The sequence below is a fragment of the Spea bombifrons genome, chromosome 1 (assembly GCF_027358695.1).
Source record: "Spea bombifrons isolate aSpeBom1 chromosome 1, aSpeBom1.2.pri, whole genome shotgun sequence".
Taxonomy (NCBI): Eukaryota; Metazoa; Chordata; class Amphibia; order Anura; family Pelobatidae; genus Spea; species Spea bombifrons.
This window is the reverse complement of record NC_071087.1, coordinates 101,000,808-101,027,839: the sequence shown is the minus strand read 5'-3', so window position 1 is coordinate 101,027,839 and position 27,032 is coordinate 101,000,808. Positions and strand designations below refer to the sequence as shown.

Below are 27,032 nucleotides of genomic sequence, written 5' to 3'. Positions count from 1 at the left end.
TTTCGGATCATGTTCCTGTGTTGTTATCCCTTAAAGTGACCGGGTGTCTGTGGGGCAGTTGAGGATACAAACAGCCAATGATATTGATCGGTTCATCATATGTTGATTTTGTTTTGTTTTGTTTTGTTTTTGTTTGCAATGTAAGAACGATTTGATTTTCTGAGAGGGAGGTAGATAAGTGGAATGGCCTTCTACCCGAAGAGATAGAGGCTAATAAAGTTATAGTCTAAGTGTTTCTTTGCTACCATCAAATGCTTTGAAACCGTGTGCTTGGTGTTATGGCTTTGTAATAAGTGTGTGTGTATGTGTATATATATATATATATATATGTGTGTGTATATAATCTTTTTTTTTTTTTGTATAACCATAGGGCAGAAATTCTCATGTTACAAATAACAAGACCTTGATAGGTTGTCATAAAAACTGGAAAAAAAAACCTTCTTAAAATAATATATAATACAGAAATTGAAATTAACGTTGGTAAGGTGATTAGGCTTTAAGTCTGTTTTAATAATTTGTGAACCTCCATCCCGACCTTCTTCTCTGGGAGCACATATGTTTAAAAAGCTGTGTATTCTTGTTACATTTAAACAAATCTGCCAGTCTGATCTTTGTAACAGCTGAGATGATACAGAAGATGTAAGAACGAGGAGGTTTAAAGCATGCTAGCGCATGTATTCAGCACCGAATAAAAACTCTTCATCTGTTTGCTTTAAATCGAACGGCTCATTTTGCGTTTACCATTTGGCTTTTTTTTTTTTTTTTGCTGAAAATGTAGACATTCCATGCTTTGCTAACAAGAATATGTTGTCTCGCACATTAAAAGCGTCTGGGCTTGTCTCTTTTGTTTGCGATGTAACCATTGTCGCCCTCAACATATTTCACGGTATGCCAAATCAATTACCCCAGTCTACAGAATCTCTGTAAGTGGTCTGGTGTTTTATATAGAATCTGCATCACAAAAACAAAAGATAACGTTATCCTTTGCATGCCTATGGACCTGTGGTCTGAGTGGCCTGTCTCTGGAATTTTTAATAATGGTATAATGAATCCCGGGGAGGGGAGAGGGGGTCCTGCAATTAACATATCCATTACATAGACTAATTAAAGAACTCTCAAGCTCCTCCCATTCACTACACTAATTATAAACCCAGTTACCAATGAAGAAGATCTCTATACAGGGAGCGGGTAGTTTCTAGTGAACGAGAGCTGTCTAGGGTTAGTATGATGCTATATATGTTATTGTCGATATTATGTTGACATGCTGTATTTGATGAGCATGGAATGTTTGTTACCACGTGTACAGCTCTGTAGACCCCATAAATGATAAATGGCTTGCAGGATAAAACATTATAAGGAAAAACTAAGGGAGCTCAATGTTTGGAGGAAAGAAGAGAAAGAAGAGATGTGATAGAAACATTTACTTTGTGCAAAGTACAGGAGGGAAGTTTTTATTTCAAAGCTGGGGAAATGTAAGAACAAGAGGTCATGTTTGAAAACTGGAGAGTCAGAGGCATTAAATGGAATGCAAGGAAGTTTGAAATTAATGGTTCTTACCTGCTGTCAAATTCTATATTTCTATGTTAAACGGATCCACCTGAACTTTCCATAATATCTTGAAAGGGAAGAATAGACATACTATACTTTTTATATATGTGATCAATTTAATCTGTGTGTGTAGAAACCTTATACTTATGTTTGTTTATTTTCTTCTTTTTCAGTAAACACTTAGCTATTCAATCATGCAATCCAGTGATCACCGAGGGGGGTCACGTCTCTTTCTCCAACCTCAAAATGGCAGCAGTCTCCGATCCCCGGGCTACGTCCCCGGAAGAATTGTTCCACTACGTCCTCCACCACCTCCAAAGACTCCAGCATCAGCCAAATTTGATTCCACGGGGCAGGAGGTACATGCAACGTTTGGGTTTTCTTCAGACGCACAGGCCCATCACGCACAGTTACTTCGCAGGAAAAGGCACAAAAACACCCTCATATGCTTTGCTGTTTTTAGCCTTACATTTTTTATCATCCTTGCAATTGTTTTAGGAGTTTCATCACGCTATGCTCCTGATGGTAAGTTATTTTATATCTTTGTTTTTTCTTTTTGTCTGATGGGATTTATGTATTTTTTAGAATTTTAAGAAAAGCTTAAAAGCTTGTCAAATTTCCCATATTAACATAACAAAATGTAGACAAAAAGTGGACTTGTATATGTCCACAAGACATGGCGCTACATGCTAGCACCAACCTGTTCACTGCATACCAATTTCCTCACGTCTACCTCTCCGTGACATATTTCTTTTATATGGAAATATACACACACACACTCACACAACATACATAGTATACATCACGTTTTAATAATAAGAAACGTTATTAATGATATTGTTCTGTCTATTGTTTTTGGCTGTTCTATGGTTTTACACAACCTCAACAACATCAGGCTATATATTGTTTTTGAATATTTGTGGATGGATATGATGATGTTTCTGGGTATTTAGCCAAAATATTAGACAGGAAATTTTAACATAACATTTCCATTCATACTAGGATGGACTGAGCGCTGAGAGATTTGACATGCTATGTAGGAATATCCTGAAAAGGTCACATATAATTAAAACCATATTAAAAGTATTCCAAGAATCCAATTTCGAGTAGTTATTAAATGTATACAGTTCAAGAGAGCCTACTCTCTCTTCCCCATCTGTGGTCTCGTGCTTCCCATAAGAGACGGTAGTCACTTCTTATACAGAATATGAGCAGTTCCAGAGATGAAGAGGAAAAACACTTTATGGGGCTCATATCCTATATAATGATTTCAAAACAAAATGTACAGTCCCTTTTTAATCCATTGAAGTGATTCATAAGACCCTCTAAAATAGTGGCCCTAAACCAGGGCTCGACAAATCCCAGAGAATTCTGTCCTGGCGCCTAGGTTTTGTCAGCCTCTTACATCCTGAAAAAATTGTGGATGTAAGAGGCTGTCACCACACAGGGGCGCTGCTGCTGCTGTCTGCCCAGACTCCTGCCACAGAGCCCGCCCTGAGCCTGAGATCACTCCCACAGAGTGATCCTGTAGGCTGAAAACACGGTTGCTGGAAAACCAGCAATCGTGTTTTCAGCTGTCACAGGCAGCTTCAGGGAAGGGGGTTGTGTGTTGATTGGGTCCCCACACAAGTGTGGGGACCTGACTCAACACCCCCCTGCTGCCTGATCGCTCCATGAGAGCGACAGTGCAGCGTTAACCCCTTCAGTGCCGCCATTGCGGCATTTAGGGGTTAATTCCCGTTTTGTACGGGGCTCTGCTGCTGGTGGTTTGCCTGGAAGCCCAGGCAGGCCAGCAACAGCAAAAACGAGCCCCCACAAGCCCTTTGATGATTCATGTAGGCATGGAAGCCTACAGCAGTCATCAGAGACTCCCCCTGCAATGGCTGGTCTATAGACCAGCAATTGCGTCCCAGCTGCCAGAGGCAGCTTCAGGGACAGGGGGAGAGGGTTCTTTGGTCTCCACATAAGTGTGGAGACCAGCCCCAACCCTCCCCTGCTGCCTGATCGCTCCCTGAGAGCGACAGTGCAGCGTTAACCCCTTCAATGCCACAATTGTGTATGACGCATTCGTGGCATTGCAGGGGTTAACATTTGTCCCCACAAGCTTGTGGGGACTAAATATCAGTCAATGCTGTGCTCCAATGGAACATCAGCATCGAAAGTTTAAAAAAAAAAAAAAAATTAAAAAAACAAAACAAAACGGCACTGACCTGAAAGTCCAGGGTGCTTCCAGGTCAAATGCTGTGATTTTAGTAAGTGGGCTGATGATGATCAGATCACTCCTGACCAACTGTTAGTTTAAAAAAATCCTGGCTCCTAACTTTTTTACCTGGTGCCTAGATTCACAACAAATTTGTCAAGCCCTGCCCTAAACAATTGGTTAATCTGTCTGTATGAAGGAGCCATTTGTAATATATAAAGCGTTGGTCCAAACCAGATACGCCCTAGAGGATATATATATATATATATATATATATATATATATATATATATATATATATATATATATATATATATATATATATATATATATCTATCTCTATCTCAGGGTTATGTTGTCTGCCATCATGACACACAGACGCAACAGTGATCAGTAAATTGTTATATCCTGGAGACCTTTTAAAGAAAACAGTCAATACTCTTCTTAAATGTCTAAAGTTGTTACTTAGTCAGTAAGGAATGACTTCATGCAGCGCATTTTAATAGGATGCGTATTAATTGTCAACTAACCTGATTTCTGTTTTTATTTTAGAAAACTGCCCGGATCAAAATTACTTCCTTAGCAATTGGAATCCTGGTCATGACCCAACAAAAAAAGTAGTAATTAAGAAGGGAGACCTTTTTCGTTTGCAGTCAGATGCGACTGTACACTCTATAACAATTCAGGATGGAGGTATGTGCCATTTGCAGATTTGAGTGGGACACACACACACGTTTTCCCTGTTAAGTATTACTAATATTAAGGTTTGGCATAAATACATTGATTTTGTTTGCTGGTGAACCTGTTAATTAAGTCTAAACATATCCAGCAAAGGGAAATGCCTATATGTAATTAATACTATTGGGATGTCTTTGAAAGTTGAACAATGTGAGCAGTTGTAACGACTTGAGTTATCTTTCCACTATTTCTCAGTGGATCACTGTTGTTGAGGCAACCCTTTTAGGGGGGAGGGGAAGGAACTTAAGTCTCTAAATAGATTAGATAATATTAGCCAGATCTCAGCTTCCAGGTAAACTAAATGTGTGCAATTCAGTCCCACTGATTGTCAAACAAAATGCACAAGCTATAGATAAAAATAATTCATCTAGTGTTGACGAAAACTATAGTGGTGACAGTTTTCTCTTGATACTCTGCGTTCCGGATAAGATATGAATAAGAGTATTGTTCTGGGACCAGACGATAAATATGAAGGTATGCGCAACCCACAGTCTCTTTGTGGGAGACAAAGAGAGAGTTATATATTTAGAATTGTATTAAAACCCCAGTTCTATAATAATGACATAATAATAATAATAATGCTACCTCAGTATGCTCAGTATGTCATAATAATGACATACTGAGATAAATTAAGGGAAGGGAGTATTGTATTCATTTTTAAAGGGGAGCAAAAAAAAAATCTCACTATAGAATGTTTACATTTCTGTAAGCCTCTACTTTCTCTACAAACTTGTAGGTGTTTAGGATGTAGGATGTGCTGTCCAATAATATTAATTGGCTTTACATATATTTGTAGAATAAAGCATTATACATTGATTGCCAAATTATGATGTAATATTTTTGGTATTGAAGAAGATACTTTTACAAGTACAAGCAATAATCATTTCAGTAAGCTTTTAACTTTTTCTTTTCTTCTTTGCAGGTCTGCTAGTCTTTGAGGACAACACAGATGGTTCCAAAAATATCACTTTGAGGACTCGTTTTATCCTAATAAAGGATGGTGGAGCGCTTCATATTGGAGCAGAGAAATGTCGTTACAAATCCAAAGCAAATATTATTTTATATGGTAAATCAGATGAAGGCGACAGTGTGCCAATATTTGGCAAGAAGTTTATTGGGGTTTCAGCAGGTGGTACACTGGAATTACACGGATCTTCAAAGTTATCCTGGACATTGCTGGCAAAATCTTTGAATTCCTCGGGCCTGGCTTCAGGATCTTACAGTTTTGAGCGTACCTTTCATAGAGGTCTGAATGTAAGAGTTGTTGACCAGGATACGGCACAAGTATTAGAAATGGAAAGGTTTGATACCTATGAATCACAAAATGAGAGCAAGAGATTTCAAGATTTCCTTAAAGCCCTGAAGCCAGGCAGGATCGTTGCCATTGCAGTCGGGGACTCTGTTGAGAAAAATCTTTTGGAGGAAACACGAATGACTATTCAGATGCTTCTTGGTAGCAAGCTAATCAAAGGATTGCGCTATAGGTATTTTTTCATTATGTTTGCATATGGACCCATATGAAAGCTTACTTACCTGATCAATCTTTAGTATTTCAGTTAATATGGGTATCTGTCTGTTTGGTTGATAGGCATCCCAAGGAACTTCATAGAGCAAGCTACCCAGAGTTTACCCTCTTCTGGAGGGATGGCCTTACAAGGGGGAGGTGGTAGCTGGCAGTTTAGGCAGGGCTAGGGCACAAGGGTAAACACTGTACACCCTGTCCCGGAGAAAGAGAGAAGTGACCAGGATACCCAGGAAGCAACAGTTTACCTAGAGGCTCTTGGTCAAGCCAAATGAGTTCCCAGATATGTTCATAGAATGCTGTTTTATTAAATGCTACATTATGTTTTTATTTATAGGCAGCCCTGGGCTTTTGTTGGTGTAATCGATGGAGGCAACACTTCCTATAGCGAGGCTGTCAGGGATTATGAAAATCATAGTTCTGGGGGTAAGGCATTGGCAGTGAAAGAATTCTACACCCTCGACGGGCAAAAGTTTGCTGTAAAAGCCTACAGTGAATGGAAAGAAGGTTGGTACATGTCTAACGATTTGTTTTACGTTCTACAAGGTAGCAAATGTACTGTAATTATGTACACATTCCCATAGAAAACATTTGTATGTGCTTTTGATTATAAGAAAAGTATAAATCCAGAGAAAAATGGAATGAAAAAAGTGTTCCAATGGTTTTCATCTATTGTATATAGTGAGTTGTGTGGGAAATATTTATGTAGTGTAAGAATTTGAGTCCCTATAATCATAGTTTCCAGCCAGGGCAACCATAAAGCAGTACTTTTGGATTCAGCTATTAAAGGTCACAAGAAGGTTCTCTGTCTCTTTGATATTGATGACCTTGTCAATCAGAGCACTTTAAAGGGAAAGGTATTTTTGTCAGGTAACAATGTAGTCTGTAATCTGGTAGGGCTTCCAGCGTCCAGCGTTATAAGGGCACGGCCGAGTAGCAGTTAATCAATGTACCAGTTTATGATGGTCTCTCTTTTACCTTTTGAGTTTAAGCTTGTTCATTTAAAACTGGATTGCTTCACACAGGTAAATCAATTTGTGGATTTGTCGTGGAGGCTGTGGGAGGTATTCTGTTGGATGTCGTGGAAGATGTTAGCACTTGGCAACCTGGAGACCAAATTGTGGTTTCAAGCACAGATTACTCTATGTACCAGGCCGAAGAATTTACAATCCTTCCTTGTCCAGAATGCACCAAATATCAAGTCAAAATTAAAGGTAACACAAATTGCAAAATACAAGTATTTGTCACACTGTTGTTTGAATTAAAGTGGATCCTAATTTTTAAAGATCTCTACACTCGGTAAACCCATGTGTGTTTAGCAATACATAAATACATATTAAAAATGCACCTTATGTGTATAAAATGAATATTTGTATATTCATTTCCTGTATGATAACCCCTCCATATTAGGTTGATTGCTTGTGACCTTTGTATAAGGAGGAGAGGGGGACAGGGAACTTTACCACAATAAATTGACTAGATGGTACTAGCTCTGCTGCCCTAAGACACAGTTATTCGCTTCCATGCATTTAATCTTGAAATTAGTTGTCTCCAAAAACAAGGGGTTTTAATTATGAATGATTTTACTTGGGCCAGATGCAGTGATGGTGACGGCTCCCCTTTAAAATGAGATCCAAACTGTATCTATTTTCTCTCTCACGGCTGGATGTTTTGGAAGTGTTACATTGAAAACAATATTTAACCATGTTACCAGCAAAATACCATAACAATATCTGTCCTTCAATAAAAATTAGGCGTATCTTGGACTATTTTGCCATGTTTATTTTTTATTAATGTATTTTGAAGATTGTGATCCATTAATTTATTTTCTTACCTGGCACACATTACTTAATTTGTGGCTAGAACTCATTTTAACCTTTATAAGTGATCTATTTGATCCTGCCATTCTATTTATTAATCATAATACCAGTATCAGAAGAAGAAAAGAAAGGCGATTCTTAAAAAAAAAAAAAAAAAAAAAAAAGAAAAAAGGAAAAAAAAATACGAAGTTGCAAGCCATTGTATCATGTCATAACTTGACCTACATTCTGCCCATTCTAGAAAAACCTCTGTACTTCCATATGGGAGAAATTATTGATGGAATTGACATGAGAGCTGAGGTTGGAGTCCTTACAAGGAACATCTTTATTCAAGGAGAAATGGAGAACGCATGCTATGCAAACAACCAATGCCAGTACTTTGGTTATGACACATTCGGAGGCCATATTAAGGTCAGGGATATGTTCATTTTGACTTCATGTTTTATGCTTAACCACTTGAAACCTTAAAGTAGTGCTGTATAGGCACTGCGTTCTGTGCAAACACATTACCTTTACTAGATCTATTCAACTGCAAAAAAAAAAAACATTTGGTGTGCATGGTTTTGTACCGCATCTGATTATGGTTTACTTAATTAGTTTAATTTTTTTAATTTAAAATACCCCATTGTTCCTTTACTCCATTTGCAAAGTTGGTATTCAATGTGTTTGTGTTCCAATAAGCATGCGTTTATTCGGACAACATGAAATGAACTATTTTGTAGATTACGACAGATTTTTTGAAACAAAATTGTAATTTTTTTTTTAGTTTTTCTATATGAGATCTACATTATGATGTATGGCATTTTTTCTCCTCTATTAACATCTATAGCTCCTTTTTATTTTCATCGTTTGCAGATCCTACGGAACTTCACTTCTGTTCATCTCTCTAATGTGGAATTAAAACACATGGGCCAGCAGATAATGGGTCGCTACCCTATTCACTTTCACCTGTGCGGTGATGTAGATGAAGTAGGTGGCTACAGTTCAGCAACCTATGTTGATGGAGTCTCAATTCATCACAGCTTCTCCCGATGCGTCACTGTCCATGCAACAAATGGCTTGCTGGTGAGTATAGTGATGACGTACATGTGTATTGTACAGAACTGTGGAACATGATGGCAGCCATATTATAAATGAATAAGTAGGTATAATAATTTTTTTTCCCCAGAAGTAAATACAAATAAAAATAGTTTTTCTACATTATATGTAATTATATAATATATTTATAATGTGTTCACAACTATGCATGGAGGTATATTTTATAGCATTGCACACAGAATGTTTTAGCAGTAAGAGCTTAACAGTGACAAGTAGCGGTGACTACTACTACTTTTTTTTCATCAACAAATGGTAAAATGACCAATTTTGTGAAAAAAGAAACTCATAGATAGTAACATATTTTGGAAACAAAATCCATTATATTACTCACCACTCCCTTTTATTAATGTAGAGGATGTTATAGTTTGACAGCAGTTCAATTTTTCTTCTGGTAATAGTTTGCATTCAGTTGGTAAATTACCGAAATAAATAAAAGGCTGCAGCATTTTTTGTTTTGAACTCTATTTTTACATAGATCAAAGATACGATTGGTTATGATGCTCTGGGCCATTGTTTCTTCCTGGAAGATGGGATTGAACAAAGAAACACGCTGTATCACAACCTTGGACTGGTTACCAAACCAGGCACGCTATTACCCACTGATCGAAATAACACCATGTGTGTAAGCATAAGGGACAAAGTATATGGCAACTATATCCCCAATCCATCCACTGACTGCATGTGAGTATATCACACTTTTTATATTGGAGACCTCTGTGACCCCTGCGCCACATCACATTTCTAGGTGAATACCTGAGACTGGAAAGTCATTTTCCAGTATCAAACAATAGCAAGCTACATAAAACAATATATATCGCTCCAAATCTGGGGGGGGGGGGTTGGGGGGATGTCACCAGACTTCAGTCTAAGCCAAAACCAATACAAAACTAACATGCGGAGAAAATAATCCAACACTACAAAACCAAGACCGCCAAACCGAACTCTAATTCTAATAATACTTAAGAGGACTTTATTAGGTGGCTATAAAAATGGGAGGACAATAGACAGGGAATAGAAAAATAGCCTAACGTGTTTCGAGCCCTCATGATTAAGAGCCAAAAGCCAAAATATATACAGTAAGGAACAATTCTGGTGCAAAGCTGTAAAAAGCAGAGCAGTCAGGAAGAACATTCAGTTAGTTGCTTTTCTCTTGAATTGATGGTGTAAATAGACCACAAAATGTTTAAAATATCAAAACATGATGGTAAATAATCCTGAATTATCCCTGGTGTTGGGATAAATGGGTGTTTCAGAGAGACACTTGAACCTGGTACCAAGTAGTCGTCCCCCTTTGTTTGCCCTTTTCAATTAATCACTATTTTCATAAGCTTAGTACAACAGTTCTATGTGCTGCAAAATGTAGTTTTCCTCAGGGAGGCTGTCATTCCAGAAGCAATGTGTGATCTCATAATGTTCTATCATGATTTTATATATGTATTATAACTCGTTGTTTTGCATTTTAGGGCAGTCTCAACATTTTGGATTGCAAATCCCCAAAATAACCTTATAAACAATGCAGCTGCTGGCTCTCAGGTGTGTTGCACAGATTTATTGTGGTTTCTTTGTTTTTGATGATTCTGCTTCGAGGCAAATCTGTATCATTTGAGTATAATTTTAAGTCTTGTACTGTGGTGGCACGTGCTTGCACCTCATGTACGGGACACACTGGAAGCTTATGTAGCCATGCCGTAAGATGCAGACATGTGAATACAATGTCTTTTTAAAAACAGCTTGATCTCTATCTTTACTGCCACTGGCTACAGCAATGTATAGACGAAAAATAATTTTGTTTCAACCCATTTTGCACACCACTGTTCTTGGAGAGAGAGAAAAAGACAGAACAGTTGGGAAAGTGAGCTCATTGATCCATATGCAATAGAGTTGGCATGATTAAGTCTCAACTTAATTTGAGAATCAGTGCAAACGGCGACGTTTTATGCAGTTGGCCCCCTCATGCATTTAATCCTCTTACAAGAGTCGGACCTTTCTTGCGGAGGATAATTTTGTTGCTGAACATAAAGAACATATTGAATGTATGTGATTTTTTTAAGGTATTGAGAGTATTTTGGTCCTCTGGAATAGTTTTCCAGGTTGCAGTGCTCTGATTCCCCATTCGTGTAATACAGAATAATGCAAGTATATTAATACCCTGCCTGATAATTTTGTTTTAAAAAACACATTTTAGTATTTTGGTGACTTATAGTTTATTTTGCCAGAAATGTGCATGTAAAAACTAGTTAATTCCTTGATCCACTTCATTTAGAATTTTTAGTGTCATCCTGAAAAGTTTTTTGTTTTTCATGCAATAACACATACAGTTGTCCCCGGGCACAGTGGGTGACATGAATAAAGGATATTCAGTTGTTCAGAGTAAATCCTTTGTTCGTTATACAAAAAAAGGAACATTTGGAGAGCGCAGTATGACAGTATGACATGCATAGCTATTACCACAAGATCTGATTCCAGGAGCCATTCCCGTAAACCAAAATTTCCCATCCCACTATCACCACAATGTGCGCAGTCACTAAACTCTTAAATTAAAGCAAGGGTCATAAGGGAGAAGCTTGGACCAAGGAGCTTATGATGAGCTGACATTTTTGTTTCATATGTTTCTAAAGGAAATGGATATTTATTCTGTAAGAATTACCCTGTAAAAAAAATGTTATGAATCATAAATGAAATATCAATTACAAATACAATCTCTTTTTTTTTTTTTTTTTTTACATCAGGATACTGGGATATGGTATGTATTTCACAAGATGTCAACTGGAGACTCCCATGGGCTGTATCTAGATACCAAAGCTGAGCTCACACCTCTGGGCGTTTTTTACAACAACAGAGCGCATTCTAATTTTAAGGTAATTCTGGTTTACACTGTGTATGCTTTCTACAGCAAACTAGGCTTAAAGGGTTTATATGATCTAAATGGGTTCTGTGCTGTTGTAAAGAAATATTAATTCTCCTTCTATTATCTATTATGGTGAGGCATGTTGATTATCAATATGTTTGCTTTAAAAAGGCTACAGTCTGTCAGTGGAGACTAGCTCCTTTAGAAGGATACATCAACCACATAATTGCTACTATTACAGCAATTACAGTACCTAACACAGTCCAGGCCTTTTGATTAGATGTGGAATGCCTGGTCTCCAGCTAAACTGAAGGGCATCATTTGATATTGAGGGACCATGTAATCCCACAAGGTAATTAAGGCTTTAGATATGTAGTACCTGGTTCTAAACCTGCTCTTGTTACTGGTTAACACCTGTGGACACCATTTTTTTTTACAATGTTGTATCATATGATCATAGGATACAAGCATGAATCCAGTTGAGGCATGGTAATTTAGCTCCAGTGGAACACGTTATTGCATTTATTTATGATGAATAGTTTGGTCCAATATGGTTTGGGTTTCAGAATGTAGCTGCCACAGAATAGGATTCTAAAAATCATATGCACACGATAAGAAAGTCGCCTAAAAGGAAGTAATTAACCTTTGAAATCTTTTAACAATTCTGTTTAGGCTGGCTTATTTATCGACAAAGGTGTAAAAACCACACAAGCTAGTGCTGATGACCCCAGAGAGTATCTGTGCCTGAACAACAATGCCAGGTAAGCATGCATTTACATTTCTTACACAAACTCGCATTTCTCTAGACTTGATATTGATAACTTATTACTACCAAGATGAAGAAAGGGTGTACTGGATCATCTTGTAGTAAACACTTGATTAGCTCTACAGTGATTCCTTTTATATCAGTTTCTTTTGCCTATTAAGGGGGAATATAAGCTCCACTTTTCCATACAAGTGACTGAAAAAGGTCCAACACATCGGCATCTTGTTTGTAAACTTTCTTCTCAGAGCAGTAACCATAACACCTGACAAATGATCAGTGTTCCTCATATTATTATTAAAGCAGCGCTGATCAAGCCTTTCTAGCCATCCCCATGCTTGGTAGTGCTGGTAATTCCAGAGCTTCCATTCATGGCTTTGAAACTTCAACCTTTCTTCTTATCTGATGCTCCTTAAGGAGGAGAGATTTTGCCTTAGGAAACATGAGAAGTATAAAATACAGTAAATTGGCAAATGTTTTGTTGGATTACATTTTTTTGTTTTCTCTTATTAACCATGCAGTTTTCTCCCAAACACTGCAGCAGCTTTTAACTGTGTCAAGTGTTGTTTTTTTTTTTCCAGTGAAGCCTATTTAGCCAGATTCCATGAGAAATCCATACTAAACAAAACTGATACACCAGGAATCCAACTGCTTAAACAATAAACTATGCCAATATATCTTCATTCCAGCCTAACCTTTCTTCTTTCATTCTTTTGCACAGATTTCGTCCTCATGTGGATGCTGATCCTAGAAAGCCACGGGTGGCAGCTTTAATAGACCGACTTATTGCCTTTAAAAACAATGACCATGGTGCTTGGGTGCGAGGAGGCGATATTATTATACAAAACTCTGGGTATGTGTGCATGTGTAACACATGTGTATGTGTAATAAGTCGTACATTTTTGCTAGTATAACAATAAAACTCGCTAGTGAAGTCTTGAAGCTGAGTATGGTGTTTAATCTACATTTTTTTTGTTTTTCTGGCAGATTTTCAGATAACGGAATTGGGTTGACATTTGCTAGGTAAGTAAAGTGTCTCCTTGCTGTATCAACACTGTAACCTTTCCTTTTAATTTAACACAGCAGCCACATTTATAGGCCATGCCATTCTATAATGCTTATTATCATGATCTACAAAATATGCTACTTTTTTATAGATTTAATTTTAAAATGCGTCTATATAATGATGTTGAGGTAGAAATACTGAATTGTTTTTGTGATCACCTGTGCTCTTTTTATATTTTGTTTTGGTTTGATTGAAACGTTATGTCCAATTCCCATAATATTATGCTGGCAATATTCCTGTTATTTCAGCAGATTTATAGCTTTATAAAGATGTGCTACGGTTTTTTAATGCCACCTCCCTGAGCAAATGTATGATTCTAACAAATATTACGTAAAGAAGTGCTAATTTTCCCTTTTTTTTTCCCACAGCGATGGAAGCTTCCCTAAAGATGAAGGCTCCAGTCAGGAAGTATCTGAATCTCTGTTTATTGGTGAAAGCCGAAATTATGGATTTTTAGGAGGCCAAAACAAATACTGGGGAACTGGAGGAGTGGAGAATAAAACACGCACTCTGCCAAGAAACAGGTACACTTACCAGACATGGATATAATGAAGTGTTTCAGCTCCTCTTCTTTTTACAGTTGAGAAAAAAGTTAAACGTCTCTATTAACTTATAGTAGGGATTGTGGAATAGACTGATTATCGTTCATGAAAATAAAGGCAAATATTTAGCCAAGAGGCAGTAACGATGGAGGATTGAATGTCCCAAAAATAAACCTTTTGCAGAAGTTTGTACTGAATATCATTGTTATTATTAATTTGAACCATCATATTCCACAAAGCTGTACAGTGCCTTAACAGGGCATAACAAATTGTGCATCACAATTTGAATTTACAGAAACAAAATGTGAGGAGGGCACTGCTTAAATTGCAGCCAAGAACAAGTTTGGCACACGCATCAACTCCGATTCAGCTCGCTTCTCGCCAACAAATACACAGAGTAAAAAGAACACGGTGAATTCAGTAATGAACATACTTTATATAAAATATCTTTGTTATTACAGGTGCTACCTGTTGTGATATGTTTCATTATCAGTTTTCTGAATTCTTAAGGTGTCTCTATAGGGAATTCGTCATTGCTTTAAAAATAGCCACTATTGCTTGTATGCGACAGAGTATTTTTTCCCTGAACAACTGTGTCGTGTATCTAAACCTGGATCTTATCTGAGACCCCACAATATAACATAAGCTAACAATTTAAAGCACACATATCCACGAGTGCTAAACACTTAACTTGTCTATATTAGGAATATTTTGTCTCCATTTAACAATTTTTCTATACTACAGTAAATAGAAATGACAAGGAGGACATGTGGTAATCATTGACTTTGTGAAATGTTTTTTTTTTCTTCACTTTTAGTGTATTGTAAAAACTCTCAAGATGTGTTTTCACAAATTTACCGTTCCATATCAATTTACTCTTTTCTTTAAGGACATTTCCAATTAGGGGATTTCAGATTTATGATGGACCAGTTCGCCTTACAAAAAGCACATTTAAAAACTTTGTACCCACACCTGACCGCGTCACCAGTGCCATTGGCTTCTTACTGAAAAACCCCTGGCAACTCACTCCCAGGAACAATGTGTCTTTTCTTAAATTTGGGGCAAATGTAAGTATAGCTGTACCAATATCCTATGTTCTACCTCTGTTATGTGGGGCTAGATCCTATTATCCGACGTAAACTTGCTGTTTTCTTTGTCTGTTGTTATTGAAAGAGATTTGTTATACTATTACCAGGGATACATTTTTCAGAAACTGACCAATGGGCGTCTGAAAATGTTCCACCTAGGTTGCAGTGTTTTTGCAATGAGGGTTTTATAGATGCTTTATGTTGAAGAAAGTTATGTGACTTTGTAATATGTAGTTGGAAGTGTAGGGTTTCATCTACTACTGCCAAGTTTTGCAGATTTCACATAGTTCTCTTCCAACCCTAAAAAAAGAATCTATCACGTACGTTATGCTAATTCTGCAAATGTTATAAATTACTAATCATATCTACACAGACACCTAAATGTTTAGTACAAATATTGGTATTAATCGTTTATGTTCAGTTTTTCACAGTTTAGTTTTTTGCATAGCAACCGTAGCCTAACCGATGAGATGCTGCAGAATCTAGTTAATCCAAGTACCTCTGGAAACTTATATGGGGTTTTATGATTTCTACCTCTGTACTCCATTGCTTTCCTTCCGTCTAGCTTATCTGCTAACCCTTAAGCATATCATGTATAATGCAAAGTGATGTCAGAGAAAATAGTGTAGTATTCGAGAAACCCCTGAAGACTTGCTGAGGAAATGTTTTGAGTCATGCTAGTACCTACAGTGCAGGATTGGCGTTCATCCTTGTTCTGTTTTACGATGACTATGAATGTACCATTGTCTCCTTATTGTAGCTAATGTGAATTCCTATAACCACTGACTGTGCAAAAACAAAACATATTTTAGGTGGGGATCTAAGTCATCTGGAATCGTGTTTTTTCACTTTATTATGCATTCTCAATGCTTAACAGATGTATGGATCATCATTTTGAGATGTCCTGGCAGGAGTGTATAAAGGGGAAGTGCCATTTTATTTTTTTGTATTCTCCGTTCTATATGTAAAGCTTTCCTTTAAGTACGCCAAACTCTGTATAGATTGATGGTTGTTGGGTTTTTGGTTTGTTAAAGGAACACTCTAGTCATCGTGTGTACTGTAATGCATATGATGCCAGAGCGGTCCCTTTAAAAACTTTGTGGTGTCCCCATTGCAAATGCAGGAGGGGATTCTACAGAATCCCCTAATATGCATTTTCTCTCTTCCCCACCCCCAGCTACCCCCCCCTCCAGATCTGTCTCGGTGAGCGTTTCAAGCTGGGGCTAACAAGACCCATGTGCGCATGTCCAGTAAGCATGTCCAGTAAGCACTCCAGAGCCCCAGCATTCTGAAGCATCTACTTTGTTCACCTCAGATATTGTTTAAAAACAATCGATTACAGACAAAAAAAAATTCAGCTTGAATTCACTATATCAGAATTCAACTGGGTAAAAAAACATACATACAGTAATTGCTTAGCTTGAATCAAATGCTTCGGGTATCTTCTAGATTGTTTAATTATACAGTCAACTTGGAGTTTGTGTGTATATGTATGTGAGGGTGGGCAGAGTAAAAGTGAGAAAGAAGATAAAAAGTGGGAGGAAAGAAAAGAACGGAAGGAAAAAAGACCATAAGAATAGGCAGAAAGGTGTTTTTTTTTTTTATTTTTTTTTATTTTTAGCGTTTTCCTTGTTTTTGTGAGTTAACCTCTACTCTTGCATTAAAGGATTTATGGTAGCTGTCCGTGGATTAACCTCAACAAAGCCTCAGTTGCCAAGCTTTTCACACAATAATTATCAATATCATAGGTTTGTATAGCAGTCCCAAGGTGTTTCTATGTATTATAGCAATCTGGAGCAATGATGGTAGCGATTGTCTGTGATCCTGGAGGCTCATCTAAGTGGCATAAGAGTTAAATGAAAAAACACTGCATTTTTGTCAAATTCTTTAGAGAGTTCCGAACTATGAAATATATCATTTTAAAAAGAGCCGGTGTACGAATGTAAAAGAGCTAGATCCTTCCACGTATCATACTTGAATACATTAAGTGCACTGGTAGAGTATACACATTTTATAATATCTAATAAAAAGGTACTGAAACAACATTAATTCCATTGCATGTGGTTAGGCATAGATGTGAAGGAACAGTGTGCCACCCTGTGGCCATATAATACCAACTACTGCTGTGGAATATATATATATATATATATATATATTTTAAATCTGCCGTTGATTGGCACATAGCAACATTTAGCTAAAGAGCACACATCTTAACAACTGGTAGTACAGGGTTATCACGATGCATTTACAAAGGAAGCCATGATTTCCTCCAGAACATCACCATACTCTTCGATTGGATTGTTTTTCTATCTTTCATGTTTTGTATGGTTTGTACAGTATAAAAGCAGGAGCAGACAAATAGTTGTCTGTAACATAAATAGAACTTTTCACATAAGAGGTCCCTTTAAATGTCTCCTTGCAAATGCTTGATGGAGTTCTGCAGAATGCTTCCTTGAGCATGTACATCTTTCCATGTACACCAGGCACTTGGCATCCAAGAGAAGTGTGTAGCCAAACACATCTCCAGCTCGGAGTACTGGCTCAGCAAGTGTTTTCAGGGGATTTTAGGGGTATCTAATTGGACCCCTTTTGTGCGTTTACAGAAATTTCAATGGCGGACACTTTCTTGCCACTGGCAAGAATGGGACCACAATGGAGATGTTGTCCTGTGACTCCTGTCTCTTTGCAGCTGCTTCTTTCCCTTTTTATTATTTTTTAAAACAGATGGAAGAGTGTATATTAAAGTGCTTTAAAAAGTAATTTAAAATGCATTCTTTGTCGCATGGGAAAGTGTCCATTTTATTACGCGTTTTCTATAGACCAGTTTTTGAACCGTTTGCATTTTCAAAAATATATTTAAAAACCTATTTAGTAAGAGATCATAAAATAAACTTAATTGTCTTCTGATGCACTTTTGACACAATAATAGTCAGAGGGTTTACAAAAAATTAAACTAACCAACAACTATATGTGAATTGCTGACCACAAACTAACACTTCTAACTCAATTGCTTTGTAATAACTTCTAGCGGTCTAGCATACTCAAACTACTGAGGACCAGAAAATAAAATGCAGCTTAGCTTTACTGGACCACTTACTGGGCTCTATCTGTATTGTTCCCATTAATCACATTTTGTACCTTGGATCATGTCAAGCTGTCTGTTTAATTTAGCCGCAGTGCATGCCATCCTTATTTGGTACGCTCTAAATGGTTGTGCTTGCATTTGTGTGTCTTAAATATCAATCTTGCCAACCATTTAACAATTAGATTTTTCTAATCGAGCCTCTGCTTCTGTTTCTCGGAGAGTGAAAGTATGGTTGCTCATTTTAAATCCATATCTGCGTTGTGCTTGGACATATTGACTGTTAATCTTATGAGCTCTGGTCTATGCTATAGTTTACCAATGTGTCTGTACGATACATATTACCCCTGAAATGCTGCTTTAATGCAGGCAACATAAAGATTTATAATCGGCAAAGCTATTCATGTGTAGATTCTTTTTTCGACCTGGGTGGCTAGTCATTCCTTGCTCTTTTTTGTATTTGTACTTTGAGGCATATTTGCTTGGGTTAACATGATTACAATGACATCACCCTTCCAGAAGAATGTTTTCCATCCTAACAGAACGTGTTTCAATGTTTCTGTTTTCATTTTTTTCTGTAGGTTTCTCTAAGAGCATTCTTTGGCCAGCCTGGTCCTTGGTTTGAAGATGGAGATCTGGATGGCGATAAAAATTCTATTTTTCATGACGTGGATGGCTCTGTATCAGGTTATAATGACACTTACGTCGCTAGAGCGGACAATTATCTTGTCAGGCATCCCAATTGCGTGAACACAACAGAATGGAATGGAGTCATTTGTAGTGGCACGTATGCACAGGTTAGATATATCAATGGAATCTGCTCATCCTCTTCATACATAAACCAAATAATTGATGTGTCTGTTGTTGACGTTTATCTCAAAAAGTATTTAAATGCATTTGGTACATGAATTATATTTTAGCAATGCAAGTACAACACAGTTATCCATTAATGCACACTCTAGGTCTTTTAGTATTGGTCCACTCTTTCACTCCTTGCAAGGACTTGTGCTTCTGTGATTATGTATGATGATGCCACTTAATTTATACTGATTACTTATGTCCCAAGGTATATGTGCAGACATGGAACCCACAGAACCTCACTATGAGCATCACAAGGGATGAATATCCATCTAGACCAATGACCCTTAGAGGAATTAACCAGAAAGCTGCTTACCAACAATATCAGCCTGTGGTGATGTTGCAAAAAGGATACACTGTCCACTGGAATGGACAGGCTCCGCAAACTACCTACTTTTACCTTGTAAACTTTGATAAGTAAGCTATTCTTCTTTTGTATCACCAAATTGCAGTCTAATCGATCTGGCTTATGTTCTTCACTGATATATGTGCAATGTTATTTCTTGCAGAGGTGACTGGATTAGAATTGGTCTCTGCTATCCAGGAGATACCACCTTCCAGGTAAAATCACATCTTGTTAAAAATCAAACATTTCCTGTGGATGAATACCAAGCTGTGCCCACCATAGGAGAACTGGAGAAGAACCGATCGGCTGCAAGATTCTATTTTGACAATAGTACAGGGTAAGGGAAACAAGTCTGGTGTCTTCTCACATTCTGATTTTGAAACCTAGCAATGTTAACAACTAGTTTCTTTTAGTTACTCACTTTTGGGCTCATACCACTCATACCAAATAACATACCACTTTTCTGTATTTTCTTGTAAAAAAAAAAAAACAAAACAAAAAAACCCACGCATTTCAGCGGGGCCTCTGAATTAGCCAGACATCACAGAAAGGCATTACCTTTAAGCTATTTTAATCACTCTCGTCACACCTATCACACAGAACACCTCGCTCAATCACACTTGCCATCACTGTATAGATGCGGATCTGTAAAACTTTGCTATTTCACGTGCAGAAACATGGAATTGTAGATGGGAGTGGGTGTATACGATCAGACTGCTGTGATTACATATGGCAGTGCTTTGCAGGAAGATAGGACTCTGTTTGTAGGCAACTGCAGTATTTCAGTAAACTTTTAAACACATTTTTAAGAGACGGAGCAGTACAGAGGAAAAAAATAAAATAAAATGACAGCTTTCTTTTACTTCTTTCTATGATGCAGGGGATTTTATTTTAAGAGACCCCTAGGTGGAAAAACACCTTTACTGTGTTTGTCCAAAAACTTTGACAGATGTCTTTTAATTTTATTGTTTTGTTTTTGTCTTTTCAGTATGCTCTTCCTCTTTCTTCAAGCCAAATATGGTAGGGAAGGCCACAGCTATTGCTCAACTCAGGGCTGCGAAAGGGTAATGATTCAAGCTACAGTTCGATCCAAAGCTCCAAGCAACTGTATGGCCAAAGCATACCCAAAATACGCCAAAGCACCCACTGCGACCAAGCCAATGCCTGCTAGGACAGCTGAACCTTGTGATAACTGTGGAGCTTCTCCGGTAGGTCATTTTAAAAGACAATATTAATAACTTACACTTTAGTGTGACATTAATTCTAAATAAATCCAAAAACTGTACTATGAAATACAACATAGAAGCATTTTTTATTTTGTGAATGTGCCTTTTAAGAGAATTGTTTGCTATTCAGAAGCTTCTTTTAATACAAAGAAACGATTGACAAAAGAATTGTTGGGCAATAGAGGCAGCAGCATTTTTCTTATTTTACGAGTTTGACCTTAAGTTGTTTACAGAGAATCGCTAGCCTTGTAAAAGTGAGATTTTTAAATGCTTCATGGGAAATGGGAGGTGGGTGAGCCTAAACACCCCCCCCCGAAACCAGAATGCCATATTAATGGTGTTGCTTCAAACAAGCACAACCTGATGTTGATTGGCCCATTATTATTTCTATCAGAACTACGTAGAATGAATATCATCCAGCACTTGCAGAGGTTAACCCCGCAGTGGAATTATCAAATAAGCTTTTTTTATAAAAAAAAAAAAAAAAAAAATTGTGGTTGGGTGTACTGACCACTATTTCCTCCCCCTGCCGTGTGTACTACAAATAATTAGTTTTACAGAGAATCTACTGTTCAGAATTTTGTCGAAAATAATTTGATCTGGAGTGTGGCAGGACGCCAGGCAGATGATCTCTGAAAGCACGTGGCTTCTTTACAAACAAATCAATCGTATGCCAGCACTACTGAGTCTCATCTGGCAGAGCCTGCAAAATATATTAGGCACAAAAATATGTCTCTCCTTTTTTCTAGTTTAGCGAATGTCCCATACCAGATATGATTCACACTCTGCAATATATTAATGTGAAAATAAATACATTAATATAGAAACAACGTTTGACGCAAGATAAGAACCATTCAGCCAACCTAGTCTGCCCCTTTTGTTGCATCACAGCTTTTAGCTACCCATAGATTGTGCTTTTAGTTTTGGAAACGACACCATTTTTTTGGAATTATTTGGTGTAAAAGAAAGGGATTGTTTTACCTTTTTAAAAACTAAAATCCTTACTTTGTATATAACACCATTACTGGCATTAAAGCTACCTCAATCTAGTACTGTTTCTGATCAGACATGTTTATTTCTAAAGGAACATTCGTTTTTCAGGCCTCTTTTGTTTATTTTACATAAATGAGTAACTACTCTGTCTTTTGATGAAGGAATTGCTAGGTTTATAACTGACTCCAGGCTAAACTGGAGAAAAAGCGTGTCGCGAGAAGCACACTCTTTCCAATCACCGCTTTCCCGATAGACACGAGAGATGGTGAATGCGGAAAACGGACCAGGTGCCAGGCATGTAGGTGAAGCCAAAAACAGAGTTTAAGACAAACAAAAGTAAGGATGTGCAAGGAATTGAGAATAAGTTAATTTGTAGGATAAAAGGAGCCAGGCATAGTATAGGTCCTCGTGCAAAGCAGGTTTCAAAACCTGGCCCTTTGGTAATAGATGGTGGTTGCAATTATCTGCAAAGTGTGTGCTTTCAGCCAGGCAATAAGTGGTAGGTAACCTAACATGCACTCATGTGCATCAGCACCGCTGAGTGACACATGTCAGAAGTTGCCGCATATGTTAATATGGAGATGGTTTGCTTCGCTGATCCCTGGAACTGAGTGTGACTAGCCCTTAAGTTTGTGTATGTTTGTTCTCATTCTAGATGGTGTTCACCAGCGACCCTCATAATGTCTACCTCCCTGTGCAGCTTCAGTCGCTTAGCAAGAAAGAAATCCAGCAAGGGGCCACAGAATCGTTCATTTCCGTAAGTAGACGCGCAGCACACAAGATGGTATATGCCTTGTATAAAGCCCTAATCAATTGGGTAACCAGGCTAACAGATGCAACGATATTCCATGATCGAGTAAAATCAGAAATGTATACACAAAGGAAACCCTGTTGTGTTATGAAGCACTTATACAGCTAATAAAAATACAGCTGATTTTATATGTGCAGTTAAAAGAAAGTAATGTTTTTGCAATATGTTAGAAAAAATATTTGTTGACTCAAACATTTTTGGCTATCAATCTGTCCAATAATTCTATTTTAGGATTCCCCTAGAGTGAAAGAAATCCAAGTCCATTTGAATACTAGTGTACTAAAAGATTAAAGAGGACTTTTCATTTTCTGAAATGACATCATTCCTCATACTTTTGGTCAGGAAGGTTAATGAAAGAAAACTGTTTGTTTGATATTGGCAAATCCCTCTGTTATATCTGGCAAACTCAAGTGCTGCCTTTGTGTGTTTTCAGGTTAATGACACTAAATTTTCATTCCAAAACGAGGGGTTATTCCTTGTCGTCGTCGACGCTTGCACTGGAACGGTGAAAGACAGCCTGTTTTTTTCACAAGAAGACATTGAGCCATTGGAAACTCATTTAAGAAATAAAATCCCGAAGAGGTACTTTAATACTTTTTATAAATGTTATTAATAAAACTATTAGGTTTTTTGGCAGTTGAGGAGTGTAAGGATTAATCCAAACCATATATCATAGAGAATAGATTTAATGTTACATGCATTCTTTTTATGTATATTTCAGTACGGTATTTACAACAGATGAACCCAAAGAGCTAACATTACGTTTCAAATAATTGTTTCCACCGTTTTGTTTTAACTTTAAGGCATATTTATTGTATTGTATTGTCCCCTGTATATGGTATAATATATGGAATGATTTGTGTAGGGGACATATACAAATTAATAAAAACGTATTCGGATTTAATAGTTTTATGTAAGCGTGTCTTTTTCATTATCACCCGTCAGGTCAATCGTTTTGTTAGCTTCAAGAGGATACATCACGCATTTTGGTAGAATTCCAGAAGAATTACGAATTCTAGGGACAGCTAAGGCACCAGATCTACAAAATAAAGGTGAGTATGTAAGCTTCTTTACATATGCATAGAATAAGTATATTGTTGTGGTTGGAGACTGCCCTCAGCCGGCCCTCCTGACCTACTTCCACAATGTCCTATCCCCATCCCTTCAACCTGATCATCCAAGAAGCTGGTCTGTCTTGCAGAAGACCTGTCAGCCTATGACATAATACCCCACCAGTACAATTATGCCTCAAATGTCACTTAATGATAACGTTCTCTGAGCAAGGCAATACAATTACTGTATTTTTAATTAGAAATCATTATTAAACAGTCAAATAATTTTCCCTTCTATGATGGTACTGATCATTACAGCTCAACAAGGTTATTACCTCCTGGTTTTGTCAGGGGTATAACACCAGGCTTCAGCACCAGGGAGACTCTTGTGGCTTATTGTATGCTAAAATTATACCTTATGTTTGCCCCATAAAATAACAGTACATAAATGAGTACTGGTTTCACATGTGCGGAGTAATATCCTCCAAGAGTCATTTAGAGTAGAGGGTCATACCAGCTTCTAGCAGTAGGGGCAGCATATTGCATTAGTGACTGTAGTTGTTGATGAAACAACGGTCTAGATTTATCAATAGAATTACATACAGGCATATGTATAAAGGCAAAATTCATTTATTTGTCAAGTTAATCATTCTGCGTCTTTCCCTTTTTGAGAAAAGAAAACCGTTTTGTATGTCCATTACTTTGGATGTACGTATTTTTTTTTCATCTGATGTGTAACGAAACATCATTTCTAGCAGTCCTCTTATAAAAATGTTTGAAATCACATTAATTGTAAATAAACATATAAACTGGGTGAAAGCTCTTCTTTTTAATTTGCAAATCAAACATATTTATGAATCTAACCAGTAAAATGTGTATCTATGTGCAGAGTTACAAATCTCTTCTGTAAAGGTTCTGCTTCTATATATGCACCGTAAGCTTCTTCGTGATTTTGTCCTGTATCACATCTATTTTTATAGTTAATGCTTTTCTTTTTTTGTTTCAGAGAGCATTGCGTTCTCAGGGTACAAGGGGAGCTTTAAACCATCATGGACAAAGCTGTTCACCAGTTCTGCTGGCCAGGGACTGGGACTACTAGAGAGATATATCCCTTTGCAGCTTGCAGACTATGAGTGCAGCAGATCCGGCACAAGGAGAAGAAAAGATGTGGACCTATTAAAGAAAGCTTTAAAGATGCATTAGATAACTGTATGCCTCACACGGAGTAAAAGGAAAATGTGAACTAAATTATTTAATTTATGGCGATTATACTGATATCCAGCGGGAGCCCTTTATTGGTTATTACAGCAGTGGGTATAAAATCCAAGCCCTAATGCCAATGCACCTTTTAGTTGTATAAAATCATGAATGAATTTATTACTGTTTTGTAAAGATAGGTTATGCAGATGATATGGGTGTTTTTGTGGTTTGTTTTCATATGTGCTGTTAACTGTATTTTTTTATACTTTTGTATTACTGGTATTGTATGGTGTTTTTCTCTTTTTTTTTTTGTTATTTTGTGGATCAGACTGGAAGTTAACAGGAGTTTTTTTGCACCATGATTTACTTGAAAGAGGTTTAACATTAAAATCTTTCTACATGGTTGAAGGTGTCGTTGTTTGACAGTATGTTTTTGCCTACAACAGAGCCATAGGCTAAAATGCTAGTATTTCTTTCCGTGTTTTGAATAGAAAATGTGTAGTATATCATTTTAAAAAGGTTTAAGTATAAAAGCCACAAGACTAATTGAGTGGACATGATTAGGAATAGTGCTGATGTTCATTCATTCACTATGAGTTGAAGCAAGGCCAGCCCTATGATTTTTGGCACCCATCTACTTGCTTACATGTCACAACCATCATCTGCACAAATAAATGGGTTGTTGCCTAATTGGCCTTTGTGGTAGAGACACCACTACATTTCCTTATCAAGTACTTGGCTCCGTAAAGTATATACAGTACAAAGAGGCCATTGTAATACAATAAGTGGCCATTTTGCGTTATTTTAATGCAACTCCCCATGACAGGAGAGTTAACATTTCTTTTTCTGTCTGTGAAGGTACAAATGGTCTTTAGTACAGAGTGACACTCTGTAGTGCCAGTGAGCCACATGTGTATTAACATTCTAAAGAAAGTAATCACTTCACGATGAACTCATCTACTCCTACTTTTTACACTTCATTTATTTAAATTCAGTACAACAATGAATCATTTTTTTACTGTTTCGGTACCCATCAAATTTGAGATGCATGGTTGGCAAAGAGGATACTTTATGGTCCCCTTTCCAGAGGCACTTGTGATAATGGTCAGTGTTTGGATGCCTGGAAATGACAGGTTTAATTTTGTGGGTGCTCTAAAACACTCTGGTAATAGGATTAAGAAGTACAAGGTGTTTTCTTTTTTTGGGTAACAACAGATTATTTCAACCTTTCTTAATTAACGAAAAGCACTTTTACTTAGTAAAATAAAGTTTAATTATGCAGTGAAGGAAAAAATATTTGATCCCCTGCTCATTTTGTACATTTGCCCACTGACAAACACACAATTTCAAATATGTTATAAATTTATTTGCATTTTACTCAGTGAAATAAGTATTTGACCCCTTTGTAAAACATGACTTAGTACTTGGTGGCAAAACTTTTGTTGGCAACCAGAGGTCAGTCGTTTTTTTTGTTGTAGTTGGCCGGCAGGTTGGCGCACATCTCAGGAGGGATTTTGTCCCACTCCTTTTTGCAGATCCTCTCCAAGTAATTAAGTTTTTGAGGCTGATATCTGGCAACTGGGTCATTGTCATCCTGGAATACCCATCAATGACACATTTGGATAGCTCCTTTTTTCTTGGCCATGGTAGAGAGTTTGGAATCTGATTGATTGCTTCTGTGGACAGGTGTCTTTTATACAGGTAACAATCTCAGCTCGTTACTTGTATAAAAACACCTAGGAGCCAGACATCTTGCTGATTGATAGGGGATCAAATACTTATTTCACAGAATAAAATGCAAATCAATTTCTAACTTATTTGAAATGCATTATTCTGGATTTGTTATTCTGTCTCTCACTGTTCAAATAAACCTACCATTAAAATTATAGACTGATCATGTCTTTGTCAGTGGGCAAACGTACAAAATCAGCAAGGGATCAAATATTTTTTTCCTTCACTGTAAGTACTCTCCAATGAGGTTCTGGGAAACTTATTTATTTTATTTTTTTAAGTAATTTTCTTTGAAATCTGTAGTAAAGAGGTGCTCGTAGACGGCACAAGAAGTTGCATGGGACCAATCCTCTCTGCTTCTTACTCACAGGAACATGGGGTTCAACAGTTAGTCTGTTGCTGTTGTAGGGGTAGACACTGCTTTGCCAGCCTTCATATCTTGTGGAAAAGCTTGGGCAATGTTTTTACCAACTTGGTACATATCTACAGTTTTCCATGAA

General features: G+C 37.2%; 1 protein-coding gene across 1 annotated transcript in view; it reads left to right on the top strand.

Annotated features, from left to right (window-relative positions):
- Positions 1-25,209, top strand: part of CEMIP2 (cell migration inducing hyaluronidase 2) — a 40,772-nt gene extending 15,563 nt beyond the window's left edge. The window contains exons 2-24 of the mRNA XM_053466632.1: positions 1,722-2,073; positions 4,301-4,441; positions 5,409-5,970; positions 6,346-6,515; positions 7,034-7,222; positions 8,070-8,239; positions 8,684-8,893; positions 9,402-9,607; positions 10,390-10,459; positions 11,656-11,784; positions 12,447-12,535; positions 13,259-13,390; positions 13,525-13,560; positions 13,972-14,127; positions 15,035-15,212; positions 18,897-19,112; positions 19,382-19,590; positions 19,683-19,856; positions 20,508-20,727; positions 22,394-22,495; positions 22,983-23,131; positions 23,495-23,601; positions 24,608-25,209. Of these exons, the coding sequence (XP_053322607.1) occupies positions 1,743-2,073; positions 4,301-4,441; positions 5,409-5,970; positions 6,346-6,515; positions 7,034-7,222; positions 8,070-8,239; positions 8,684-8,893; positions 9,402-9,607; positions 10,390-10,459; positions 11,656-11,784; positions 12,447-12,535; positions 13,259-13,390; positions 13,525-13,560; positions 13,972-14,127; positions 15,035-15,212; positions 18,897-19,112; positions 19,382-19,590; positions 19,683-19,856; positions 20,508-20,727; positions 22,394-22,495; positions 22,983-23,131; positions 23,495-23,601; positions 24,608-24,804 (4,143 nt within the window). The 5' untranslated portion in view covers positions 1,722-1,742 and the 3' untranslated portion in view covers positions 24,805-25,209. The remainder of the gene's footprint in view (positions 1-1,721; positions 2,074-4,300; positions 4,442-5,408; positions 5,971-6,345; positions 6,516-7,033; positions 7,223-8,069; positions 8,240-8,683; positions 8,894-9,401; positions 9,608-10,389; positions 10,460-11,655; positions 11,785-12,446; positions 12,536-13,258; positions 13,391-13,524; positions 13,561-13,971; positions 14,128-15,034; positions 15,213-18,896; positions 19,113-19,381; positions 19,591-19,682; positions 19,857-20,507; positions 20,728-22,393; positions 22,496-22,982; positions 23,132-23,494; positions 23,602-24,607) is intronic.
- The last annotated feature ends 1,823 nt before the right edge of the window (positions 25,210-27,032 follow it).